At 46.1% G+C, this 24,622-nt stretch overlaps 1 protein-coding gene across 1 annotated transcript in view; it reads left to right on the top strand.

Moving 5' to 3' along the window:
* Positions 1–5,774: 5,774 nt before the first annotated feature.
* RNF43 (ring finger protein 43) overlaps positions 5,775–24,622 on the top strand; it is a 56,018-nt gene continuing 37,170 nt past the window's right edge. Inside the window, exon 1 of the mRNA XM_054287432.1 lies at positions 5,775–6,011. Within this exon, the coding sequence (XP_054143407.1) occupies positions 5,775–6,011 (237 nt within the window). The remainder of the gene's footprint in view (positions 6,012–24,622) is intronic.

The raw sequence follows: 24,622 nt of genomic DNA, 5'->3' as shown, positions 1-24,622 counted from the left end.
CAGGGCCTGCCCACCCCCACAGCCAAGGATTCATTCCTAATATCCCATCTAACCCTGCCCTCTGGCAGTGGGGAGCCATTCCCCCTCATCCTGTCCCTGCATCCCTCAGCAATACTCTTGCTCCATCTTTCCTGTTGGCTCCTTCAGAGCATTCCTCCTGGGCATTTTCTCTGTCACTGGAAGGTGTTTGGAGTTTGGGGCCCAAATTTCCTTGCTAGGAACTGAAGGATCAGGTGTGTGAGCCCCCTGTTTTGGGGAGAGATGGTTTGGTTGTGAGGGCCCATGTCTTGGGTAACTACTGAAAAGGCTGATAGTGGTCCTGGACATGAGCTGGCTCAATGACTGGAGCTTATTCTGTGTTGAAGGGCAATTCAGGGACTCTCAGCCCTTTTGTTTGACAGATTCTCTCTTTTTTCAGAAAAACCCTTCCTCTAACTCTTCTCCTCTTCCCAAACTGGAGTATTCAGTTACTATATTTGTACAGGTCTTTAGGAATATTGTTATACAACACTGTAAAATAATGCAAATGCAATTCTATTAATATGATGCACATATTATCAATATATATATATTTAACACTGAGCAGACTCACAGAATTACAGAATTAGTAAAGTTGGAAGGAACTTGGGACATTGGTTTCATCTGGTGGGACTTAGGAGTGGAACACATCTGGTGGCACCTCCGTGCTCAGGCAGGGCCATCCCAGAGCAAGGGCACAGCATTGTGTGCACAGGGCTCTGCAGGATCCCCAATGCTGAGGGAGACTCCAGCCCCTCCCTGGGCAGCCTGCTCAGGGCTGGGCACTGCCCAGGGCACAAGTTGTGCCTCCTGGGCAGGGGCAGTGCTGGGCTCAGGCCCTGCCCGTGGCTCGGGTGCCGCTGCTGGGCCTGGAGCAGAGCCTGGGCCCTGCTCTGCCCCTCCCTGCACACAGGGACAGGGGATCCTGCAGAGCCCTGTGCACACAATGCTGTGCCCTTGCTCTGGGATGGCCCTGCCTCAGCACGGAGGTGCCACCAGGGACCCTCTGTTGTCCCTTTCAGCCTGAGCCATTCTGGGATTCTGGCTTATTTCTTCTGGCCAGTTTGATGGCTGAGGGCACAGTTCAGACTGTGAGGACATGTACTCTAACTTTGTCAATTCTACTTTTCTGACTTTGTGTTGTGCTTAATTTTGTAAGAGCTTGAGTTTGAATCTGGCACCCTCAGTCCTGAGTTACTAATGTATTACTACTAATTATTAATGTATTATGTAACATATTCAGGTAGTGCTCACCTCAGCCTAGATGCCCTTTTGGGGTGGAGAAGAATAGTTATTATTTTATGCTGAAGTGATTACAGGGAAATATTGAGTGATCTTTGGCCTTCCTTCCTTCCTTCCTTCCTTCCTTCCTTCCTTCCTTCCTTCCTTCCTTCCTTCCTTCCTTCCTTCCTTCCTTCCTTCCTTCTTTGTTTTCTTTAAAGGAGAACATCAGTGTGATCTGGGAACATTCAGACACTCAGCATCTGACTGAATCTCTAGAAGGGACAGATTCAGCAGGAAAACCTAGCGGAAACAATTTCCTCTCCCTTGGTAAAAAAGAGATTTTACTTTTTTAAGAGATTGCCAAGAAAACTACTTTGAGACTATTGAAGAAAGGGGAAATAGGAATAGTTTAGTTATTGATGGCAGTGTGAATCCTAAAATATTACAGTTAAGATATTACTTTTGTATACAGCCTCTTAGTGTTCTTACCAACACACTTCTGCAGAGATGCTAACACTAATTCCTCTTCCATGGAAAAGGTATTAATTAAATTAGTACTTAAAACCTGAAGTTCTGGGAGTTGTCAGAAACCTGGATGTCACAATTTGGAGCCGATGTCCACAGATGTGTTTGCTGAAGGCAGCAGTGCTGTAAAGGAAACACTGAGTAATCAGATGACTCTGGAAATAACTGGGAAAAAACCCACCAAACTGATGAAGTTGATGTAGAAGTCCAAATATTAATCTCAAATCACAAAATAAATGTTGCTGATATCTATGCTGAAGTACATGAGAAAAACCAGCAGCAGAATATCTGAGGGCAAACAATCCTCTAATCTAGTAATGAAAAGAGAAACCTAAATGTCCACAGATTAGTGAGACGTTAGAGGACACCAGGAGCCCTCTGGATGCACTTTAGAGCCAAAGCCCCCTTCGGCCTTGTAGGAAGCTGTTTCCCTCCCAGCTGTGCATCCAGGAGCTGGTGGTGGAGTTGGAAGAGCTGTTGCTCACTTCAAAGGGGAGTTTGTAGATTCCAGATAATGGTGCTAGTTAATAATTCAGCTCATAACGCCCATCAGTTTGAAACATTTAAGGAAGAATGAAGTGTCTTTGTCAGTACAGAGAAAGAACAAGGGCTGCAGTTCTTTGCCTCAGATGTGAATGTCTCTGCTGAGAGATTAAAGCTCTCCTGGGTGCCATTCCCAGGGCTGCTGTGGAGACTCAAGGGTGTGTGTTCACTTTCTTGACCAGACATTGGAAATATCCCTATATTGCCCTGAATTAGGATAATTTACAAAAAAAAGGAGCCTCTTGTTTGTGCTGTCTGTCACACCCCAAGTTTTCTGTAGGATCTTAGCACCAGCCTTGGCAATGCTGAGGCAGTGAAGCCCTTCATGGATTGGGGAAGGTGTGTGTGTCCCACATGGGACATTCCTGCAGGTCCTGCCAGCCTTTAGATTAATTAACAGTGGGCAGCTGGTACCCATGGAAGGGAAGGCAAAGATCTTGGAGCATGGGAGAACTTTGCTGATAAATTGTTTTGTTGCTGTTGTTTTACATTTAAAGCTTGAAGAACTAGGATTCCTGTACTTTGAACTGCAGGCCTCAAATTCCCAAGTTGGAGCTGTATTTTTTAGTCCCTGATAGGAGCACACCCGCCATGTGTGTGCCAGGGGACACACACAAGGCCCCAGATTTACTCAGCATTCCTGCTGCTTCCTAGATCTCCATCTGCTGGCAGATGTGCCTTTCAAGTGGGGGTGCTTTGGAAAGGAAGGAACAAGAGAGAGCATGTGAAAATGTGCAGCAGCTGCCAGCTGGGCTCCCTATGTATATAGTTATATTTATATGTGTGCACAGCTATATTTATATATGTGTATGTAGCTATAGTTATATATATGTCTATAGTTATAGGATATATTTTTATATATAGTTATATTGATATATGTGTATAATTATATTGTGTATATAGTTAGATTTACATGTATGGTTATATGTATATAGTTGTAGGTATATTGACATTTCATAGGTGTATTGATATTGATAAGTATATAGATAAGTATATAAGTATATTGATAAGTATATAGATATTTAAATAGAAAACATGACATTTTATACTGAATCTGCAGTAAGTTTTTTAATAGAAATGGGTGTTGAATTGCATTTTCTGTGTTTTAAATTGCAGATGATGGAGTGTTGTAGTTGAAAACATGCGTCGTGTTTCAGTAGTTGTGGCTGTCACGACAAACAACCCTCAGCACAGCGACAAGTTTACAAAAGAGGGGACCGACGTCTCGTTGGCACAATTGATTAATTTCCGTGAGTGACTCCAGGGGTGCCACAACCCCGCTTGCTGACCAGTTCGCTTTCCTGGGGCCCCTTTTTCAGGAGCAGCGGGCGCGGGTCCCGGCCCGCCGCGGGTCCCGGCCGCGGTGCCGCCCGTGGGTTCCCGGTGCCCTCCCGATCCCCGCTCCGGCCCGAGCCCGCGGCCCCGGCCCGCAGCATCCTGCACCTCCCCGCGGAGCCCGAGCGGCGGAATTCCAGACCTCTGACATCAGCCCGACCTGGAACCTCCCCGAGCCCGAGCCGGAGCGCGGGGGCGATGGGCAGAGCCCCGCGGGGCAGCGCGGCCGGCCCGGAGCGGCGGCGGGCCGAGCCCGGCCGGGTGTCCCCCGCCCCCGCGGGCCCGGGCGCTGCAGGCGGGCGGCGGGGCGGGAGGGGGAGCCCGCGGCCCGGCCGGGGGCGGCGGCTCGGCTGCTCCACCCGCCCGTGTCCGCAGGTACGAGCGCCCGGCCGGCCCGGGGCTCCCCGCCCGCCCGCCGGGACCTTCCGCCGCTGCCGCCGGAGCCGCGCTCCGAACCCGCCCCGCCGCCCGCGCCCCCGGCAGCGGCTCCGCCGCCGGGTCGCTGCCCATGTCCCAGCTCTGCTCGCCGTCCGCGCTCGCTGCCGGCACGGCCGGTGCCCGCCTCCGCTGCGGGGACGCCGCGCTTTGGAAACCTTCCCGGAGCGCGCGGGGGTGCTGGCGCAGGTCGGGCGATTACATGCGGACACTTCACTTTCAGCCATGCCTGCCTCGGGAGCTCTCTGCCTGCTATAATTTTCTCCCTTTGATCTCCCTGGATCCTTTTTCGGGCTGTGGAGCTCCGGTTGCACCTACCTGCCTGCTGCGTGTGTGCAAGAGAGAGTTTTCCTCTTTTTTAAAATATTTTTTTGGTTAGAAATTCCAATTCTATTTTTTTTAAGACCGAACCCAAACATCATCAGAGAGAGCCACACGGTTTTGTTAAGCTACTGGAAATAACTTTTGCCTGGGATTTACAGCAGGATTCGCTCCCGGCCCGGCCCCTGCGGACTCCAGCAGGCTCACTGCCTAACAGGTTTGCAAAGTTTTTTTTTTTTTCTTGTATATCCTCTTTTCTCTCCAGAGCCATGCGATCACTGTAACTTCAGTTTAATCAAAAACACTTTCTGTCCTAATTCTCCCAGTTATGAAGACTCGTCGATGCGTTTCATGTGACCTTTGGGCAGACCGTGGAGCTTTCTATTTTATTTTGTGGGGCCTTGAGTCAGGATCTTCTTAACGTGTGCTTGGAAGTGGTCATACCGGAACTGGGGCGCGCACAGAAATAGTGCGAGAGAAACCAGATACGCCGTAACTTTCTGCCTGATACCTGTTGGGCTTCGTGTCTAAACTTTGGCAGTGTTTGGGGGCCTTTTTATTTCCTGGGAACTTCCAGCCATGAAGAGGAGCTCTGTGCTTTATTAATTATCTTTGAGAACTCTACTCGGAGTCAGACTACGAGCATGGATTTCTGAGGGAAAAGTAAAGCTGATCTCCAAACTTGAATGAAACACTTCTGGCATGAGGAAGATGGAAGGGATCATCTTCGTTTGGAAGGGAACAGTAGTGGAGCAAGCCTTCTTGACACCATAAATTCAAGGAATACTGCCTGTCTAATTTCTGGGAAGGATAGCAATCGGTGCAGATAACATTCAAGGTTGCGCTTATGCTGTGGGAAATGCTAGCAAGAAGGTGAGGTGTCTCTGGAGGGTATTTGGGATGGATGTTTTGAACCTGTGGGTCTTCATAACTCTTGGCCAGGAGACAGGAGGCCTCCGCATCCGCGGGGAGACCTCCCCGTGCCTCATCTCGGTGGGACCGAGGAGTTCCTAATGCTCCCTGTGCACCCAAACTGACTTCTTGCTTCCTACCTGTTTCGCTGATCCTTCTGGATTTATCTGCCGGAGGACAGACTCACAATTTAGGATTTTGATTTTTTTTTTTTTAGTTTGTTTGTTTAAAATATGCCTGTGAGCTCCCGGCGGCCTCTGAGCACGTGGCACGGGGCAAGAGGAGCGGCGATGGCGAGAGCCGGCGTCGCCGGGGAGCCGCGCTGGCGGTGACCGAGCCCCGCTCTGCGGCCCTGCCTCTGTCCGCGGCCGGCTCGGAGCCCGGAGCGGTGCCGCCGGCCGGGCCCGCGGTGAGGACGCGTTCCCGAGCGGTATGAGCGGCCGGAGCCCGCTGCTGGTAGCATGAGTGCTGGCCCCCAGGTGCAGCTGGCTGTCCTCTGGCCTTGGCTGCTCATGGCGACCCTGCAGGCAGGACTGGGCCACACCGGGCTGGCGCTGGCGGCGGCCGTGGAGTCGGAGCGGGCGGCGGCGCAGAAAGCCATCATCAGGGTCATCCCGCTCAAAGTGGAGCCCATCATCCTGGAAGGGGAGTTCGCCAACGTCGCCGAGGTGACTCCGGCCGAAGGGAAACTGCTCCAGGTAAAAGCAGCGGTGCCTGCTCGCGTTCCAGCGGCCTCGCCGCCCGCCCCAGCCTGTCCCCTTTCCCTGCTGGCTGCCTCGGCTCCCCGAGCGCTGCCTTGGGTTCCGTGTCCCGGCGCTGTCCCCGCGGGTTCGGGCCCAGGGGCCCTGGGGACGGCATCGTGTTAAGGGCTGAGCCTTCCTTCGGGGCCGAGCTGTGGCTGCGCCTGATTACTGCTGAATTGTGGATGTGGTCGGCTGATTCCATAGAGATTATTTCGTATCTTAATTGATGTTATAAAGCTGACTGTGTCAAGTCACATGTCGGGATGTGCAACATCTGACAGAAGACAGGATTAGCATTATTTCTCTGAAATTCATGAGGTTTTCCACACATTCTGCCGAGGTCGGGGTTCTGTTTCAGCCCCGAATCCCATCCTGGCTGTGCCCACCAGAATCCCTGGCCCTGCTTGTTGTTGCTTGTACCTAAAGGGTGAATTTATCTACACAGGAGCTCCAGTGGTGTCACCACCAGGTACTTTTATAGATGAATTAATGCTGTTCTCTGACCTTTATTAAGGGTAATCTATTAAGGCCACAGGTATCTCCACACCTGGGCAGGAAGTGCATGTGCTGCACAGCCAGAGCTGAGCCATTCGCTGAACAGACCCATCTCCTGCACACACTGCCTTTGGAGCTCAGTTTCCTGAGACCTGGTGTGCATTCTCTCCATTCTGTGGCTCATCTGCTCGGCAGTTGTGTGCTTTATTCTTGAGAACAAAAAAAATAAAATTACAAAATAGCCTGCATTAATATTAAGCCTTAATTTTCTCCTGGACTTTTCCAGGCCTTTCCAAATGGGGTATGTTGAAATCTTAATTACATTTGAAGTCTGGAAAATTAAATGAAAGTAATACATTTTGTGTAGTTTAAGAAGAGAAGGATAGTTGAGCTAGCTTTAGAACATGGTCACCTGTCTGAAAGTGAGCATGGACAATTTGTGACATGAATAAAGCCTGCTTTTCCATGCCTTTTGAACTCCTCAGGATGAAATCTCTGCTATAAAATTATATTACCAGGCTGAAAAAAAAAAATCTGAGACAAATGCACTCAAGGTCCTCTTCTGTTGTGAGGCAATGTCCAGGAAAGTCAATATTTATTCCTTACTAAAGCTACAGTGGTGTTGCAACTGAGCACAAAGTATAGAGTAGGACCTTTTGGAAATGGGAGGATGATAACCTCTCCTGAGGGATGTGTGGAGGTTTCTGACCAAATGCAGCAATACCAAGTAGGAATTTTGTGCCATCACAGCAGCACCAGCCAGGTGTTTGGAATAAAAAGCTGCGAATAGTGTCCAATTTCATCCTTTAGAAGTCATCCTCCAGATGGAGAGGGCTGGGGAAGCTCATCCAGCCTGCTGAGTTTGGGCACAGCAGACACTGAGCTGCCCTGGGTGTGTTTCAGGCCTTGGCTCTGCTGCTCTGTGTGCTCAGGTGAGCTCCAGCTCCACATCCCGCTGGATGCAGTGTGGCAGTGCTGGTTTTAGCTGGCAGCACTGACAGGGGGTCAGGCTGTGCCTCCTGCAGCAGGATGTTTGCCTGGTGCCAGGCACTGTGCTCTAGGAGGACTTAGCCAGGTGTACGTGTGACCTCTCCTGCAGATCTCATGCTGTGGTTTCTAATTCTGCTGCTAGGTATTGAAACTTGGCCTGTAAAATGACGACTTTAGAGTTGTTTGGGTCCTGATCCTGCAGTGGGTTCTTACCTCTGCAAAGAAAAACAGGAAATGGGGATGTAATTCTCCAGGTACGAAAGAAGTAAGAAATTAGTGGGATGTATACTTTTCAGTTTGCTTTTAAATAGTGGGATATTAAACAGACCAGAATCGGGCTTTATTGGGACATCTCATTTTGCACATGGTTAGCAACATCCCAATCTTGCAAAAACTTTAGGTCATGTGCTTAACTTTGATGTCACTGGAACTCCTACTTAATAAATAAACTTACGGCTTTGCATGCCTACCTGCACAATTGCTTCTTCAAATGTAGTTTAGGACATAACATGGTACCTTTACAGTTATTGAGTCAAGAAGTGGGATTTTTACAGCATTTTTGGACAGGTCTTGGTTATGTCAGACTCTGTAAGGTGCTGCAGTCAGCCTGTCCAGGAGAACACAAACTGTAGAACTTAGCTTGGAAGAGAGGCATGGATGGCCCAGTCCTGTTCCCAAAGCAATGCTCTCTTCTTTCAGAGGCAGAATAGGATTGCCCAGGGATCAGTGGTACAGAGTTGGCCCTGTAGGCAAGTCAGGTTTTCTTTATTATGACTTATAATTATCTTCATAATGCTCTGGTCAATACATTTTTAGAAATGCATTCTTAATTTAATACAGAAAATCCTGCACGAAGTGATGGAACATCACCAAAGGTACTTCTACCAGAATGTTTTCCTGGTTTCGTTTCTCCTTGCCCTATTTTCCAGGATCACCTACAGAAATGGACTTTGATTGTGGTGTGTTACATCCTAGAAGCCAACTTTAGCAATATCCTCTTTACCTACAATAAAAGAGCCCCAGCGCTGAATTCCCCCTGCCAGCCTTTGCCCTTGTGAGCGGTTTTGTGGGAAATCTCTGTGTTTCTGTTGTTGCCCAGTGGGCAAGCAGGAAGGTGCCAGGGAGCTGCCAGCCCTGCCAGCCTAACCCCAGCAGTGTTCCTCTGGCACTCCAGTGCTGCTGCTGCTGTGTGATGCAAAGGGAGAGGAATTTCTCAAGCAGGCAGAGCCACTTAAGCCTTTATAGGTCAAAAAACCAACACCTCAGACTTCTTGCAGAAATCATCTCCAGGCTTGTGCAGTGCTCCAGCTTGTTCAGGGAGCTCTGAGCATTAACTCTTGCTGGACATGAGAAGAACCTGGGGAACTCACTGGCAGTTTCCAAACTGGAAATTTGGGTTTGGAAGTTTAAATTGGGAAGGAATCCTTCCCTGTGAGGGTGGGCAGGCCCTGGCACAGCTGTGGCTGCCCCTGGATCCCTGGCAGTGCCCAAGGCCAGGCTGGACAGGGCTGGGAGCAGCCTGGGACAGTGGGAGGTGTCCCTGGACCATGGCAGGGGTGGCACTGGATGAGTTTTAAGAACCCTTCCAACCCAAAACAGTCTGGGATTCTGTGGTCTCTGCTGGGCCACTGTAGGAGCCTGAACTGCTGTTAAAAGTTCCATGGAAATCAAAACCTGGCCCTTTATTACAGATGGAGGAACCAAAGCTTTTAGGCAGGTAGGTTGGAAGGAGCATATTTGGAACTTACCAACAATGGACAATCCATGAGCAGCTCAGGATTTGACATGCCCTTGGAATTGCAATTCCTGTGGCTGCCAATTAACTCCCTTTCACAGGATTGTTATAGAGATTTTTCAACTTTTTTTTTTTTATACTTCTGCTGCTCTATTGACTGATTTTTGCGGAATGAGTCTCGTTTCCTTCTTGCCCTTGACTCAGTCTCCACTTGATACTGGAGTGAGTTGATGTTGGTTTGAAGGTAGATAGGAAAATAAGGAATGTCTTGTAAAGAAAAGGAGACAGTCACCGGACAGAGTTGCAAGAAGATTTTTCTAATTTGAATTACAACATGTGCGAATCTAATTGTGGAAGAAAAAATCCTTTTTTATTTGAGATATAGTTCATCACTTACAGTCTTGTTTAGGACAGTTCAAGAATGATCAGGATTCAAGGATGCATTATTAAAACTGAGCATTAATATCTCTTTGAGTGTGTATAACCCCCATCTTCTACACAGGGGAAAAGATGATTCCTTTAGTCTGTGCAGAGTGGCAGGGGTTGGTACAGTCTCTAGTTCTAGGGTATTTGAGAAAAAGTGTTAAAAATTTGGGAAAAGTCCCTATGAATGGTATTTAAAAAGAGATGGATAACCTCCCATTACTACAGGGAGGGCAAAGTGATCAGCAGTCCCAATCCCTTCACATGCTGACACACAGAAAATTCCAGTGCATGTGTGGGACAGTGGCATAGTCTCACTGAGCAGGCAGTGTGTAGAACTAGTTTTCCCAACATCCATTATTTCATTGCAAGTCTCACAGTACTTTATTCCATTTCTGTACAAACTCAGCAGTTTCATAATGAGGGGATTGTAGGAGAAAGTCAGCTTTCACTTACCCATGGAGTGCATTGTTTTAACTTGTCACTGCAGGAAAACAGCTGAAGAAAATAAAAATAAAATTGAAGAAACCCACGGAAACAGCTCCCTAAAGGCTCTGAACCCCCAAACCAAGGATTATCCTCCTTCCTCATCTTCTCCCTGAAAAATAAATAACTTAAAAAACATTCAAATTGATCTGTTTAGGATGTATTGAGTGAGAATTGGAGGAGGAGCCTGAATCTCCTAGTTTTTTAGGTGGCATGTACCATTCAGAAGGAGAAAATCAATCACAGATCCAGTTAGAGAAGTGTGCTGTTCAGAACAGCAGTGATAATTATCCCATGGAATTGCTGCAATGAACCTTAAAGGATCACCCTGGACAATGGAGAGTGTTCCCAGTGTTGCAAGTCGCATGCATTTGGAATTGGAATCACCTCACAGAGGTTTACACTCCCAACCCATCCCAAAGTAAATACCTTAGTATCTTCTATACTCCCAGCTCCTGCATCAACAAAAGCATGTTGAGTGCATAATGTTGACAGAGAAGTGGGAAAGTTGAACCAAATGATTATGGGGACTTAAATTACGTGTGAATAAACTGGTCAGATAGCACAATGTGAGGCAGTTCAAAGGAGCAGTTTCTGCCCTTGGAACAGCTCGTACTCGTGTACACAGACTTGACTTAGCGTTAAGTAATGTGCAAGAACTGCCTCAGAAGCAGAGTGATGGAGCCACTTGGCCTCACTGCTGCACAATAAAAATGGGTGCCTAAGTCCCAAAAAGTGTTACTCTGACACAAACCATTAACAGGAAATTGCGCTGAAACACTGAGATGAATGGCTCCTACAGAGGGAAAAAACCACACTTTTTTACATGGCACATAGACACTGCTCAGGAAAGGCTGAGACATTTGGAATTGTTTAGCCTGGAAAAAAGAAGTTCCAGGGTTACCTGATCATAGCCTTCAGTACCTGAAGGAGCTGGAGAGAGACTATTTACAAGGCCCTGGAGAGACAGGACAAGGGGGAATGGATTCAATCCAAAAGACAGTAGATTAGATATTAGAAGAAAGTTCTTCCCTGTGAGGGTGGGCAGGCCCTGGCACAGGGTGCCCAGAGCAGCTGGGGCTGCCCCTGGATCCCTGGCAGTGCCCAAGGCCAGGCTGGACAGGGCTGGGAGCAGCCTGGAACAGTGGAAGGTGTCCCTGCCATGGCAGGGGTGGAACGAGCTGAGTGTCAAGGTCCCTTCCAGCCCAAACTATCCTGAGATTCCATGAAAGCAGAAGCTGTCTTGGGGAACACACAAAGCAGTGACTCAAAAAGGCTGTAGCCACCCAACACAGGGACATTGGTAGTGTTGAAGAAACCAATTGGCCCAAACAGATCTCTTAGAAATTGGCTGTAGAGTATGAGTGCCGTGTTGGTAGTGGCCAGTGTAACCCACAGTGTGGATTGGTTCAGTGGTGGTGCAGGATTTAGGTGTAGCTGGAAGGTGAGCTGTTAAAATCCAGCTGCAGAGTAGGAGTCTCAGAGTTGGCTGCTGGAAGAGGTTGATCTCAGAGGCTGTTTCTGAACCTCCACCACTCTCTTGAGCAAATACAGAGGCTGAGCTGGAGCTTTCCATGGTGTGTCTTCTCCTTTCCTCACGCAGAAAACGTGTGACAGGAAACTGTTCCCTGCTTAAGGACTTTAAACCTAAATCTCCCAGCTTCCAGTGCTCCATCTGTTGCTGGTTGCAGTTGCAGTTGAATTATTTATGATGGTGGGCGCAGATCCCTCTTGAAATGAAGATTTTCAGTGCTAGAAAGGTGACAGTTCTGGAGACTCAGGACTGGAGCAGAGATCTGTGGTCAGGAGAGTGAACCCACAGGGCTGGAATGAGTGACAGTCAATAGAGGACATCTGGCCATGCACAGGCCCTGGAATACATCCAGGGAACAAGTGGACATTTCCCAAAGATAAGCTGGCAGAAGGGTGAGATTACAGGAGAAGGGAAACAGGCCCCTGTGATGCTTGCAGGCTGCAGCCAGGCTGAATTTGTGCTAGAATGATCTTGAACCATTAGAGGAATTTTTTTCTGTGCCTTCATCCAGTGAAAGCTTTGGTGGGCATTTCCTGTTGAGGAAGGCCGTTCTGAACTGCATGTGAGTTTATTATTTTTAAACTAAAACCTTCAGAATTGTCAAAGTAATACAGCACCAACTCAGTATGATCAAAGAGGGCTCTGTTGAATCAAACTGGATTTTAGACAAAAATTAACATGCATTTTTATTTAATATCTCTCAGTGGCTTTCCATGAAACATACCAAAAACATGCCTAAAATGTTCACAACCTTGCCTAAAAGCTTTCTGTGGACTTTGCCCAAAAGTCATAGTATGAAAACAAGCAAGTTTTAACCTAAACTGAGAAAAGTAATAAGTACAATGGGAAATGTGCAGTCTAGTTTGATCTTCAGGTCTATCATCTTCAGTATAACCAACAGTCTATGTTGCAGGGATTGCCAAGGGTCAAATAAGTGAAATTTTTGATTATAAACAAAGCAGAAATATAAAATAAATCTCAGTACAAGGGAATATATCACATTTCAGTAATGCACATTCATATTTTATTACCCTTTTGGTCTTTCCTCCATTCAAGGTCTCGCTCTTGGCTAGAGCAGCACAGGTGTAATGTAGACAGAAGAGGTATGGATGGCCATGGTGGTCTCTTTTGTCTTTGAGTTCTGTGATTTATGACTTAGTTTTAATATCTGTTTATTTTCCCCCTTATTTCCCTGCTGTAAAGAGCAGGAAGCGCTGCACAGCCTTTCATTTGCCCACACCACTTTCAGGCTGCATTAAGGAATTGTAATCACATCTCATGCTTCGGAGCTTTGGGCCCGCTGCCAGCGCGGCTCAGGCGGGACTTGGCCAAGAGTTGTCTTGGGACCTTTTCATCTTGTTTTTAGGAGCATCAGGGATTGGCCTTACATCAGAACAAAGTACTTAAACATGTAGGTCAGTGTTCAAAGGTAGTCGAGAGAAGATTGGTTTGAATGTGCTTGGGTTGTATGGGTTGCTCCTGTGCTGCCAGATTTCTGTGGAAGACTCTCTTCCCCCCTGCAGCCACCCCATTCAAATTATCTACAATTTTGGGTGTGTATTCTCTTTCCGTGCATGTTGAGATCTGAATCATCTGCCTAAATCAACGGATGTATTCTCACCTCGTCACTTCCCCATCCCTGAAGGGTCTGGTTAAGGGCATTAGTGGCCCTTTGATCTCTCTTTTGTTCTCCATCTCAGTAATTTGGTCTCCAGTGATCAAATGGGTTAATCTAATGCTTATTACTGTGCTTAGCATCAGAGTAGTGGCAGAGATGTACTGGATTGTCAAACACAGCAGTTCTGACTGGGGAGTTGAATAAATTCCTCTGGCCATAAACTCTGTGAAACAAATCAAAAGCTTTTGACTGAGTTTGGTTATGACATGTTATTTCTGAATGTAAGTAAAGCTGTTTGGGGATTAAATTTGCTTTGTTTTGGTAAAAGGTATGTGAATTCTAGTTCAAAGTTACATGAAAGGATAGATTTCAACTTCCTACTTGCAGAGCTCCTCAGCAGCTGTGTTTCCATGGGGTGTGCATTAGATAGCACTGTTGGTGCCAGACTGTAGGAAGGACATGTCCATTGCAGAAACTCAGAGAGAATGACCCTGGGATTGAGTTGATCCAGATGTAAAAAATGAACAGCACTCCAGTCCTGTTAGAGATATGAAACAGTTCTCCTTACAAAGGCCAAAAAGCCAAAAAACAGAGCAGGGCATGCACAGTGTCTAGAAAGGGTATGGGGTGATGACCACATGGCAGAGCAGAAGAGACGAATTCTAGGGAGTGAGTGGAGAACACTGGCTCTTTCATTAGTTGAATTTTGTGCAGGATCCTGCACCAAAATGTTACTTTCAGATTGTTTAAATATAGGGAACATCTCTAAGGATATGAAAGTCAAATTAGAGTGAATTGTGATAATTCCTGTGTGTCAGTTTGAATCAGACGTTAAATCTTGGCAAGTTGTTCTCTTTACACAACCATCCAGTGTAGAGATACATACAGCTCCAGAAACCCAGCCTTGACTACTTTTTATAGAGTAGTGAGAGAGATAGTGTTTGTGTTTGTGTTACTGCTCCAGTCCTGAGTCCTGTTCCTTGCAAAATGATCTGAATAACTTTTTATTTACTAAGACAGTAAGTGGAACCTCCCCAAGATCCTGAAGAGATAAGAGTTCCCCTTCTTCTGCTTGTGATGCTGTATCTCTGCTGCTGAGTGTCCTGTTGGATGGTGCTCCTGCAGCCATGCTGTGGGTGCACATTGTCCCTGAATGTCAGTGCTGGACACTTCTCTCCACACATTTCCCTGGGGCCACCAAAATGCCACTGTCCTCCCCATTGCCCTCTGTTTCACCTGGCCTCATTCACATAACATGCCTCAGGCCATATAGTCCCACTCAGGTATTTTTTTTTTCCTCATCTGCTCTCTCAGATGTCTTTTTTTAATCTTCTGTAATTTTCATCTTGCTTAGAATAATAGTTACTCCCTTTGCTTTTCTGTGTATGTTGTTCTTGTTCAGTTCACAGAAGGGTTTAGGCTGTTGCCTGTCAGCATTTCCCTCCAACACTTTGCTCTCCTCAGAGGGATAATCTGGTCTTTCCATTGCCTCCTTAAGAGGACCTCTGACCTCTCTTTTGTCACTCCAGGGGACCCAAAGCTGCTGTTTGTAAACTCTGCCCAACTTCTCCATGAGCAAAGCCCGTCAGATTTAAGTGGTGGACAAACCTCCCGTGCTTGTACAACACCCAGCCCTTATGTTAAAAAAGATCATTAAACAACTTGTGTTGGTTTTTGGTTGAGAAACCACCATTTCATCATTTCTGGCACTTGCCCCTGGTTGTGGCCTGAGTTGGTGGCAGCTCTTTTCTTTGTGCTCCTTCTCTGGCTGCCTCTGTCGTGGTTGCTTTCTCCACAGAGCAAACTGGGGAATGCCATGCTGGCATTGGCCTTTTCCACACCCTCATTCAAAATCCTGAAAATTCTAAAAAGCCACTCTGGGACAGTGACAATCATTTACTTTATTCCTGCTGAGATGTTAAGAGGCCAAAAATCATCCACAGTTGTGGATGACAATTAAAACACAGTTGTGTTTTAATTTGGAAAAGGGTGACATGAAATCAAATAAGATGATTCAGAAGAATTTGAGAGGGCAACCAGGAGTTACATCCTTTGCATCAAAGTGTTTGAGGACACTAGAGTAAGAATGAAGATAAAATGTACCTCTCAAGAAATACTTGAAAAATGAAAAAAGCCTATCAGGATACCTAAACATAAGAGTAAGAAAGTATATAAAAGCATCCTGGAAAAGCAAGAAATTTGCTAAAATTAGAAAAAAGAGGAACAGCCTAAAAATACATGAGGACAGTGAAGAGAGAAGAAATAACTTAAAAATGGTAATGCTAGATTCTCTTCAGTCACAAGCAGAGCACTCACCTGACAGTTGGTAGGATCTATAAAAAATTAAATTCTAAAAGCTGTGCTTAGGGCAGCTAAACTCCTAGCAGAAAAAATGAATGCAATTCTCCTCGTTCTTTCATCTGTCTCAGGCTGAAATGTCTGGAGATGAGATGGTGATGGAGATAGACATAATTACCACTATCAGTCGCTGGGATCAGGTGGGATTCACCCAAGGACTGGGGAGGATGAAATCATTGAACTATTAACTTCTCTTTGAACTCTTGTTTAAAATCCCTGGAAGGTGGCTGATGGGGTTCCAGCTTTTCTCTGGGCTCCAATCCACAAAAGCTCAGAGCAGTGTGTTGTAAAATGGTGAATTGATAGAAATTATAACACAGAGTGCTACGAGTGGATGTGAAGGAGTCAACAGTGGCATCAGTTGGGCCGGTCTGGCTGAATTTCCCAAATGCAGAAGCTTCCAGGGACACTAAGATGAGGATTAAGAAGGAGGCTTCTGGGTGAATAATTATTGGAAGGTAGGAAGCAGGGGGAAGGAGTAACTAGCAGACTTTGCCTTTGGAAGGAGCTGGTGGCTACAGCTGTGTGTGCTGGAGCTGTGCTGTCCCAGGTGTTGATGAGCACATGGAAACAGGAATGCATGGGAATATTCTAGAGCTTTCCAATGCACGATCTAATTAGAAGTAATGAAGACAAGGTTCATCTGTGAATCATTACATGACCTTATGAGACCAAATACTTCAGGAAAACACGGAGAATCATTTTTTTTACATTCAGGTGGTGGGCTCTAATTTGCCCATTGCCACAAGTGTGTCTTGTGATTTTAGCAGACTGGTCTGTGCAAGTGTCATCTTGGTATGTGGGGGTTGTCATGAAGACAGAGGGAACATTAGCAATGAAAATGAGAGAATAAACCAGAGAATCTCTTTTGATCTCCTGTGGAAATCCCAGGTACATCCAGATGTTGAATCCTGTGTGAAGTTCTGTTCCCTACAGCTCTAAAAAAGCAGCAGCTCTATTGGAAGATGTTTGGAGAAAAACATAAGGATGAAAGAAAGCATAAGGTGTGTTTTATCCAAAGAAAAACAAACTGGACTAACTCTCTGCTGGCTGGAAAAGAGGCAGCTGAAGGGTGATACAGAGAAGATCCGTAGAGTTGTGAGTAGGGATTGACTGTTAGTTTCTCTTCATGTGAAAATAATGGGGCATCACATGAGGCTACAAAGAGTCATGTTCAAAGGGAAGTGCTCTTCACTCACAGTACAATTAACGCGTACAATCCCTTGCTTCAGGAACTGCTTTGGATGCTGAAAGTTTACAGAGGTTCAAAAACCACTGGAACTAATGAATGGGAGAAGGCTCCATCAATGGCTGTGAAATAACAGGTCCCAGCTTTGCCTCTGGGAGTCTATAAAATGTTGGAGGCTTGGAGAATGCCTGGGACAGAAGCCCTACAAGCTTGTCCTGTTCTTACTTCTCCTTCAGAAATCCACTGCTGGCAACTATCAAGGCAAAGATGTTGGGCTTGCATGGAACTTTGGTCCAAATGCACCCCTGCATTCTTCTGTCCTGCAGAAACCTTCCAGCCCAAGCCCACTGCCCTCAGCACCAGCCCTTCCAGCCCCCTTCTGCTCTTTTGGGCAAGTCTGGGAAAAACTGCCTAAGTACCTCCTTCATTCTCCATCACTGAGATGAAGGTCAGCTCTTTGTTCACATAGAAAGCACTGGAAGGTTCCTTAGGTTCCAATATTGAAAATCTGACAACGTGGCTTTTAGTTTCAATCAGCGTTTGTATCCCTTGGCACTTTGGCCTTCATATCATGGAATCTTGGAATAACCTGGGTCAGAAGAACTTTAAATATCATCTTGTTCCAAATCCCTGCCATGGACAGAGACAGCTTGCACTAGACCAGGTTGCTCCCAGTCCTATCCAGCTTTACTGAACATAGCATTTCTATTCTTTGTCACCCTCATCATTCATGATTCCCTATGTTCCACTGATGGGATAATAACTCTGTGTGTGTATCTCAAGCAACAAAACCTAGATCTTTGATACCTTCCAGAGAGTTTGAGTACAGCACATGCTCTCAGCAGTTATCTTCTAAGAGCTGTATCTCAATAACAGATATTCCTGCATTTGAAATAAGAGATTCTCTACTTATTTGAGAATATATTTTTGAAGATTTGTTGGCATATTCCCCTTTCGTTGCCTAGGGAATGAATCAAGGTAACCTGCAAACATCAGATACTTCGTCACCAAGAAAATCAGTTGATGTGGAATCATAGAATCATTTAAGTTGGAAAGGATCTTTACAATCATCAATTGCAACCATAAACATTTATCTTGAAACAAATAGGACTGAGACATCATACTACTGGGGAAAAAAACCCAGCCATAGTCCTATGTCCATCAGCTGAATTACTGTACACTGCTAATTGAAGGAAGCCCCTAAATTTGCCCTGAATGGCCATAAATACTTTGTGCATTTTAGAAAGATATATTTTATTTAGAGGTATCAGATAAATAAATCAGATAACTACTTCTGGGACATAAATTTTTACCCCAGCTGGGAGGTCAAAAATAAGCTTCAAGCCCTTGCCAACCATTCCATTTTACGCTGGATTTGGGGGCAAATGTATTCATTGAAGCATTGGTCAGGCCTGGCACAGCTGCCCAGGGCAGTGACGGTGTCCCCACCCCTGGAGGGGTTTAACAGCCCTGCAGATGTGGCACCTGGGGACATGGGGCAGTGCTGGCCTCGGTAGTGCTGGGGGAATGGTGGCGCTCGCTGATCCCAGAGGGCTTTCCCAACCTAAACACTTCTATGTTTCTGTGATTTGTGTTTTTAGGTCTGCTTGTTCAGCTAATGTCAAAGAAGGTATTTCGAGGTGCTGTAGTTTCTGTCTCAGGTCATGGAGCAGGGAATTCAGCGTGCTTGGTGGTGCCCAGCACTGGAAATTTTGGCTGTTCCAGGGGCAGAAAGATGGTTTAACTGGCAGGCCAGAAGTGGGAAATGTGGGATAATGTCCCAAAGGGCAGCTTGCAGAAACAAGGAGCTTTGCAAAATCCATTTCATCAGGTGCCAACAAGTCCTGTCCCCGTGTCTACAGGCCAACCTGTTCCTTGGAATCCTGGTAGCACATTCTTGATTTTGCAGCCTGAAGGATTAATTGGCATCTGTCTAATCCTTCTTCCCCAAAAGCTCAGTTCAAGATAAGCAAGTTGGTGATTCTGCAGGCTTTGGTCTGGCTGGTACAGGCTAAGGGAAAGTTAAAGCCAGAGAGACTGGAGCATCTTGCCTGTTCTCCCAGCCTGACTGGAACAGAAGACAAGACATTTGCTCCAGTCCCTCTTCTGAGCTCTTCCCTCCAGATTCTGGTGGTTATTAGAAGCAGCTTCTCTTCCTTAACCTCTCATCCCTGTGTTTCAGTGGTGCTGGGTAGTTCACTGGGCCTGGTGAGCTGTGATGCACAGATCACACACCAGTGCAGACACCTGGGCAACTATTTCTGTCCATCTCAGGGATTTTCAATTTTAACTCCATGGTCCTAAAATTCTGTAGAAAGCTTTGGTAAAAGAGTGGTGACTTCTACCCCAGCATGAGATCTCAAGTGGAATCTCAGCATCCAGACACCACAGGGCTGTGGCAGCTTGTTTGTTACTGTAACTCTGTTCCTGAATGTGACTTCCCTGGCAGCACCAAGTTCTGCCAGAGGGTAAGGAGGACCCTCTGCTAAATATCTGACATCCAGGATCTTTGTTTCCCCTTCCCAGATAAGGTTTCTTACATGTTTTCCTGAGGTCATACCTGAGTTTTGCTGGAGCCAGAAAATAGCCCTTCTTTTCCCCGCAGTGACCCGCAGACCTTCACGGACAGAGAACTTTGTTCCCTCAGACACTGATGTCAAGCAGAACATCCCCTTCTGTCTTGCCCAGGACCATCCCCTGCAGGAGGCCTCTGTCCATTTGTGTCATGAGCTGGGAGATAAAGACATGCAGTGATATTGATAATTGCATAGCACACTGCATCAGGAGATGTTGTGACACTGCCCAAGTGTTGTGCCTCCAGCCATCAGTAAATTCCATCAAAGGTCAAGTTGTTCAATGGCCTCTCCAGAGGATGGCTCCATTCCGGATGTCTGCATGGCTGTGGAGTTCCATGAAACTCTACACCATTGCTGATGCTTTCAGGAATGCTACTCAGTTACTCAGTTAGGCAGCCTGTGGCTTGCAGACTACTCTAAAAGTGCTTGAGATGTCCCCTCTGTGGGGAGAGAATTGGTGCATGGAGTTGCCTCCTGAATGTGTATGTGGATTGTCATTTAAAGGAGAAAAGGAGATGAAGGGATAGTAATTGGGTTGTTTGGAGATGTACAAATCCACGTGAACTACTGTCCCTGCTTCCACTGCAGTCTTGTTCTTGGGGTGAATTGTCAGCCCACAACGGGGAGTCTGTCCCTGCTTCCCATTCTGAACACATACACATGGAAGTCTGCATCCCAAAGAGCACTGCTTAATGCTGGGAACATTTCCCTTCTTCCATGGCAGGACTGGGACCCCTGTGCCATGACTTCTGAAGTCAGGGGGGAAGAAGGTGGGATGAAACTGGTGATGGTTTTGGGTGGCCATAGTGCTTTAAGCAGACAAGATGAATGCAGGGACTAAGGTTGATGTTTCCATGAAGACAAATTTCCTTGTGTTTGTTTAATTCTGTTGACATGTTGAGAACTTCAAGAGATTTTTAAACCTTCTAAACTCCAGCTAAGCATCTGTGTGAGCGTGGGCTTAAGCAGGTAGGCTGGAGAACTCTGGGTGTTTTGGGAGTATTCCTTTGCTTCCCTGAAAAATCCTGTGGGACCCAGGTGAAAGCTGCTGAATTTTAGAACCTTTGAGGATTTTTTTTTCTTGATGTGTGTATGTTAGCACAGATTTGAAGGACAATTTTGTATTGAATTGTAGCTTGTCTGTGTCCTGGTGGAGAGGTCACATTGCCTGGAGAGGTCAGTGATGGTTTGGCTGCCTCGTGGCCATGCAAACCAGTCCAGAGTTTGGGTGTTTGTTACGGATTTCCTTTAATCCAGTCTGGCAATTCCTGTGATCTTCGATCTCCTCCATCTGAATTGTACCCAGAGGTTTGCATCTGACCTTTTGACCATGATATCAGTCTGGCAGCCTATGTTAATTTGTTATTTCATCATGATATTGTCCTTTCATTGACCTTTGGTTGTTTTCAGAGTCAGTGCTTTCACGAGTGCAAGTCTCTCATCCTCTGTATTTTGAGCTATTTGTTCTTGGATTGTATTGGTGTCTGAGACTGTGTCTGGTCACACTAAAATGTGCATTTCTCATGTGGAAGATATCAGAGCTGGTGGCAAGCCTGTTTTTGACATTATTTATGATGGTCCAGGACTTAAGGTTTGTTATCTGCAGTGAGATTGCCACAAAGAACTAATCTAAGTTCCTCCATTTGATTGACTTTTCCAGTTAAATAGGTAGTTATTAAATGATTAAACTGAATTGATTAAAGAGGACAGAACAATGTGTGAGCATCTCAAATGCATTTCTGATTTATTCTTCACCTGTGGAAATTTCAGTGTGTAGAGTCATGCCCACAGAAATGTTTGAAACCTGACACTTGTAGCTGAATTATTCATTTAGCAAATCTCTACCAAATTCCCTTCTCTCTCTCCAGTTGAGAAAAGAAACATCTTGGGGTAGAAAATGAACTGAAACATCCTGTTTATCAAATGTTTCTGTAGAATTTTTTCTCTTATGCAAAGCCCAGTTCAGTGATTATCCAATGAGCACTGGTGGAGGGGGAGACCTCTGAGTTTCAAAGTAATTTCTTTTTTATCTTTAAATTTGGATATTTGGTTTTGTTTTGGAATTCAGAGGAACTTCAGAAATTGAACTGTCTTTCAGATACGTTTGCAGGGAAAATGTATCTGCCATTTCCACTCAGACTGTACCTGTAAGCTGATATCTTTGGGGTTTCTTTGAGCTTCACTGGTTTGTTTTGCTTTGTTTCCAACCATGTTTTAGCAAGATAAGCATCTCTCAGTATTTTCTCTTCATTTCAGTAATTGCCTTCTCTAGTGACCCATTTCCTGTGCTCTTCTGTTCAGGTATCAAGACCTCTGTGCACAGCCCACGTACCCCAGTGCATAGGGCCTTCACTTAATCACATTATCATCTCAGGTAATTCATTACAAGCTCCTCAGAGCAGCAAATGGAACAAAAAAACCCACTTATTTCTCTCAACTCCCTCCCCAAAGACACAACCCTTGTAAACAGAGCTGCTGACCAGATGCCTGGAAATTTGACATCATCAGCCACCGAGGTGGGAATTGAGCTTCTTTCAGGTTTTCAAAGTTCTTTTACTGAAATCATTTAGCCCCCCAAACTTCAATGCAGTTGTTATCAACTCAGTGTTTGCCACTGTTCTGACGTGCTGCAAAGCAATAAAGAAAAAGACATGAGTTTGAGTTTATGTAAGATTCAAACCATAAAGCAATTTGCAACAAAAACACAATAATTGAGGTTCTACATCAAAGAAATAAGGAAACTACTTTGTCTCTTGAAGCCAGATGTGATGTGTTCTCTTAAAAGGAGCTGACCAAGTGTTCAGGTCTATTTTGCATCCTCAGAGCTCACATTTGTGATCTTGCTCAATAAAAATCCTGGATAACTGATGCAATCTCCTCAGGAAGCAGGGGATGGCTGCCTTGCAGGAACATGGCAATGCAATGTACTTTTACCTGCCATTGACTGGAAGTTCAGGCTCAAATGAGAAATCAAGGTTGTAAATTCAGGTAACTGAACAAAAGTCAAGCTGATAATGCTTTTTCTCCTTCTTGCCTGGCAATGCTGTTTTGATCTTACTGGGACAGTGCTGGGTCTGTGTTTGTAACTGTGTGATCCTGCCTGGAGCCAAGCAGACACAGATTGTTGTGTTCATCCTCACACCCTGAGGTGCCCAGGGGCCTCAGGGCCGTGCTGCAGGGGAGGTGAGCGAGGCTGAGCTGGGCCAGTCCAAGGGCAGCAGGAGAGTGACGGTGCTGCATCTCTCGGGGAGCCTCCAGAGATACCCACAATAAACCCAGCATTGCCAAGCTGCCTGATCAGTTCAGTTACTCTACATCAAAGCCTGGAGCCAGGTTTAAAGGAAGTATGGAAACTTGAGCCAAGAGTTTTAATTCTGTGTCAGCTCTGCTGCCTTTTATTTCCCCCAGCAATAACAAACCAACGGTAATCAATTGGGATATTTCAGCCATGAGAAAAGAAGGCTTCAGTGTGACCTCATTGTGGCCTTCCAGCACTTGAAGGTAGCTGCCAAGAAAGATGGGAGAGACTATTTACAAAGGCCTGGAGTGACAGGGCACAGGAATGGCTGCCCAGTGCCAGAGGGCAGGGCTGGATGGGGGTGTGGGGAAGGAATTGTTCCCTGATGGTGCTGAGGCCCTGGCACAGGGTGCCCAGAGCAGCTGGGGCTGCCCCTGGATCCCTGCAAGTGCCCGAGGCCAGGCTGGACAGGGCTTGGAGCAGCCTGGGACAATAGAAGGTGTTCCTGCCCATGGCATGGGGTTGGAACTAGATGAGCTTTAAGATCCTTTCCAATCCCAACCATTCTGGGGTTCTGTGAGTCCATGATATTAGATTGTGTTGAACCTCTCCCAGCAGTGCTCTGAGGTCACTGCTTCCATAAGTTGTTCTATCCTCATCTCTTTACAGTCAGGATTTTTGTACAGACAAGAGACTTGCTTTGCTGGTTTTAAAATGACAGTTTTCTTATTTTTACTGGAGAACATGAAGTCAAAGGTGCCTTTACTTAGAAGTAAGAAGAAGTTTTACCTAGAAGTGAAAAATAAAATCTGCGATGGTGCTTCTTTCTTCAGGGAATCCAGTCCCTGCTGTTAGACTGAACCCTTCCAGAAGTTTGTTTTCTGTGCAGAGGAGTTTTAGCTCTTTGGTGGAGAGTCATTGGAAACGGCTGGGACTTCTTGAGTGTGGGTGTCTGTCACAGGGCAGATGAACCATGCAGGGGCCCAGGGGCTCTGGGGCTGTCTCTGAAGGGAGCTGGGGCAAAGCAGCTCAGCAGGTGTGGGCTGCACATGGGCGCAGTGAACAGGGCAGGGACTTGGAGTCAGGAGACAAAGGGCAAGGTGGGTCCATCCTCCCAAAATCCCAGCATCAGGAGCTTTGGGGTCATCCAGGCTGGAAATGACAGACAGGATACTTGAGTTGTTATCTGGAATGGATCTTGTCCCATGGTTTATCTGGATCTTTTATATCTTCACATCATCCCTCAGCAGGGAGTGTCACTCAGAGCCTATGAGAAGAATTCTTGTTTATTTTACACCTTTTCCTTGGTTTGAAGTGACACCTTCCTCTGTGCATTATGAAGAATAGTGAATAATTAATCTGTATTTGCATCATTTCCAATGTTCACAACTTTACAAGGTACCATCCTCTTCTGGGTGGAGCATCCTGGGCTCCCCTTAGCCACAGATTTCCCACCTTTTTGCTACTTGTCTATTTTTTCTGCCTGTACCCTTTTTCAGATTTTCCCATGTTGACATAGAGTCAGCATTACCAAATGGCCTGTTGAGCTGTAAGTGTGCCATGGACAGCATTTCCCAGTCTTTTTTTTCCCCATAAATTCCTAACTTTATCTGCTTTATTGGCTAGGGCAGGAATATATTTATTTATTTGTTTGTTTATTTATTTAAAATAGATACAGTGCCCATTAACAATGTGATGCTTTCAGAAAGTGTTCTAGAATAATTCCAAGATCTCTCCTGAGTTTAATGAGCTATTTTAAAGTCTATATCCTTGTCTTTACAGCTCAAATGATTGTTCCAGGCACATCCCTTTGTCCTCACTGGTACTAAATTTCCCTCTCCCAGCACAGAGCCATTTCAGCAGCAGTTACACACAGGGCTGATCCCAGCTCCTTGCTGGAGAGGACTTGCTCTTCTTTTTCCCT

This window comes from Melozone crissalis, unplaced genomic scaffold (assembly GCF_028551555.1).
Source record: "Melozone crissalis strain CALT ecotype California unplaced genomic scaffold, PUWL_Pcris_2 ptg000057l_1, whole genome shotgun sequence".
Lineage (NCBI taxonomy): Eukaryota > Metazoa > Chordata > Aves > Passeriformes > Passerellidae > Melozone > Melozone crissalis.
Note: the sequence above shows the minus strand (reverse complement) of the source record. Positions and strands in the feature narration are given on the sequence as shown.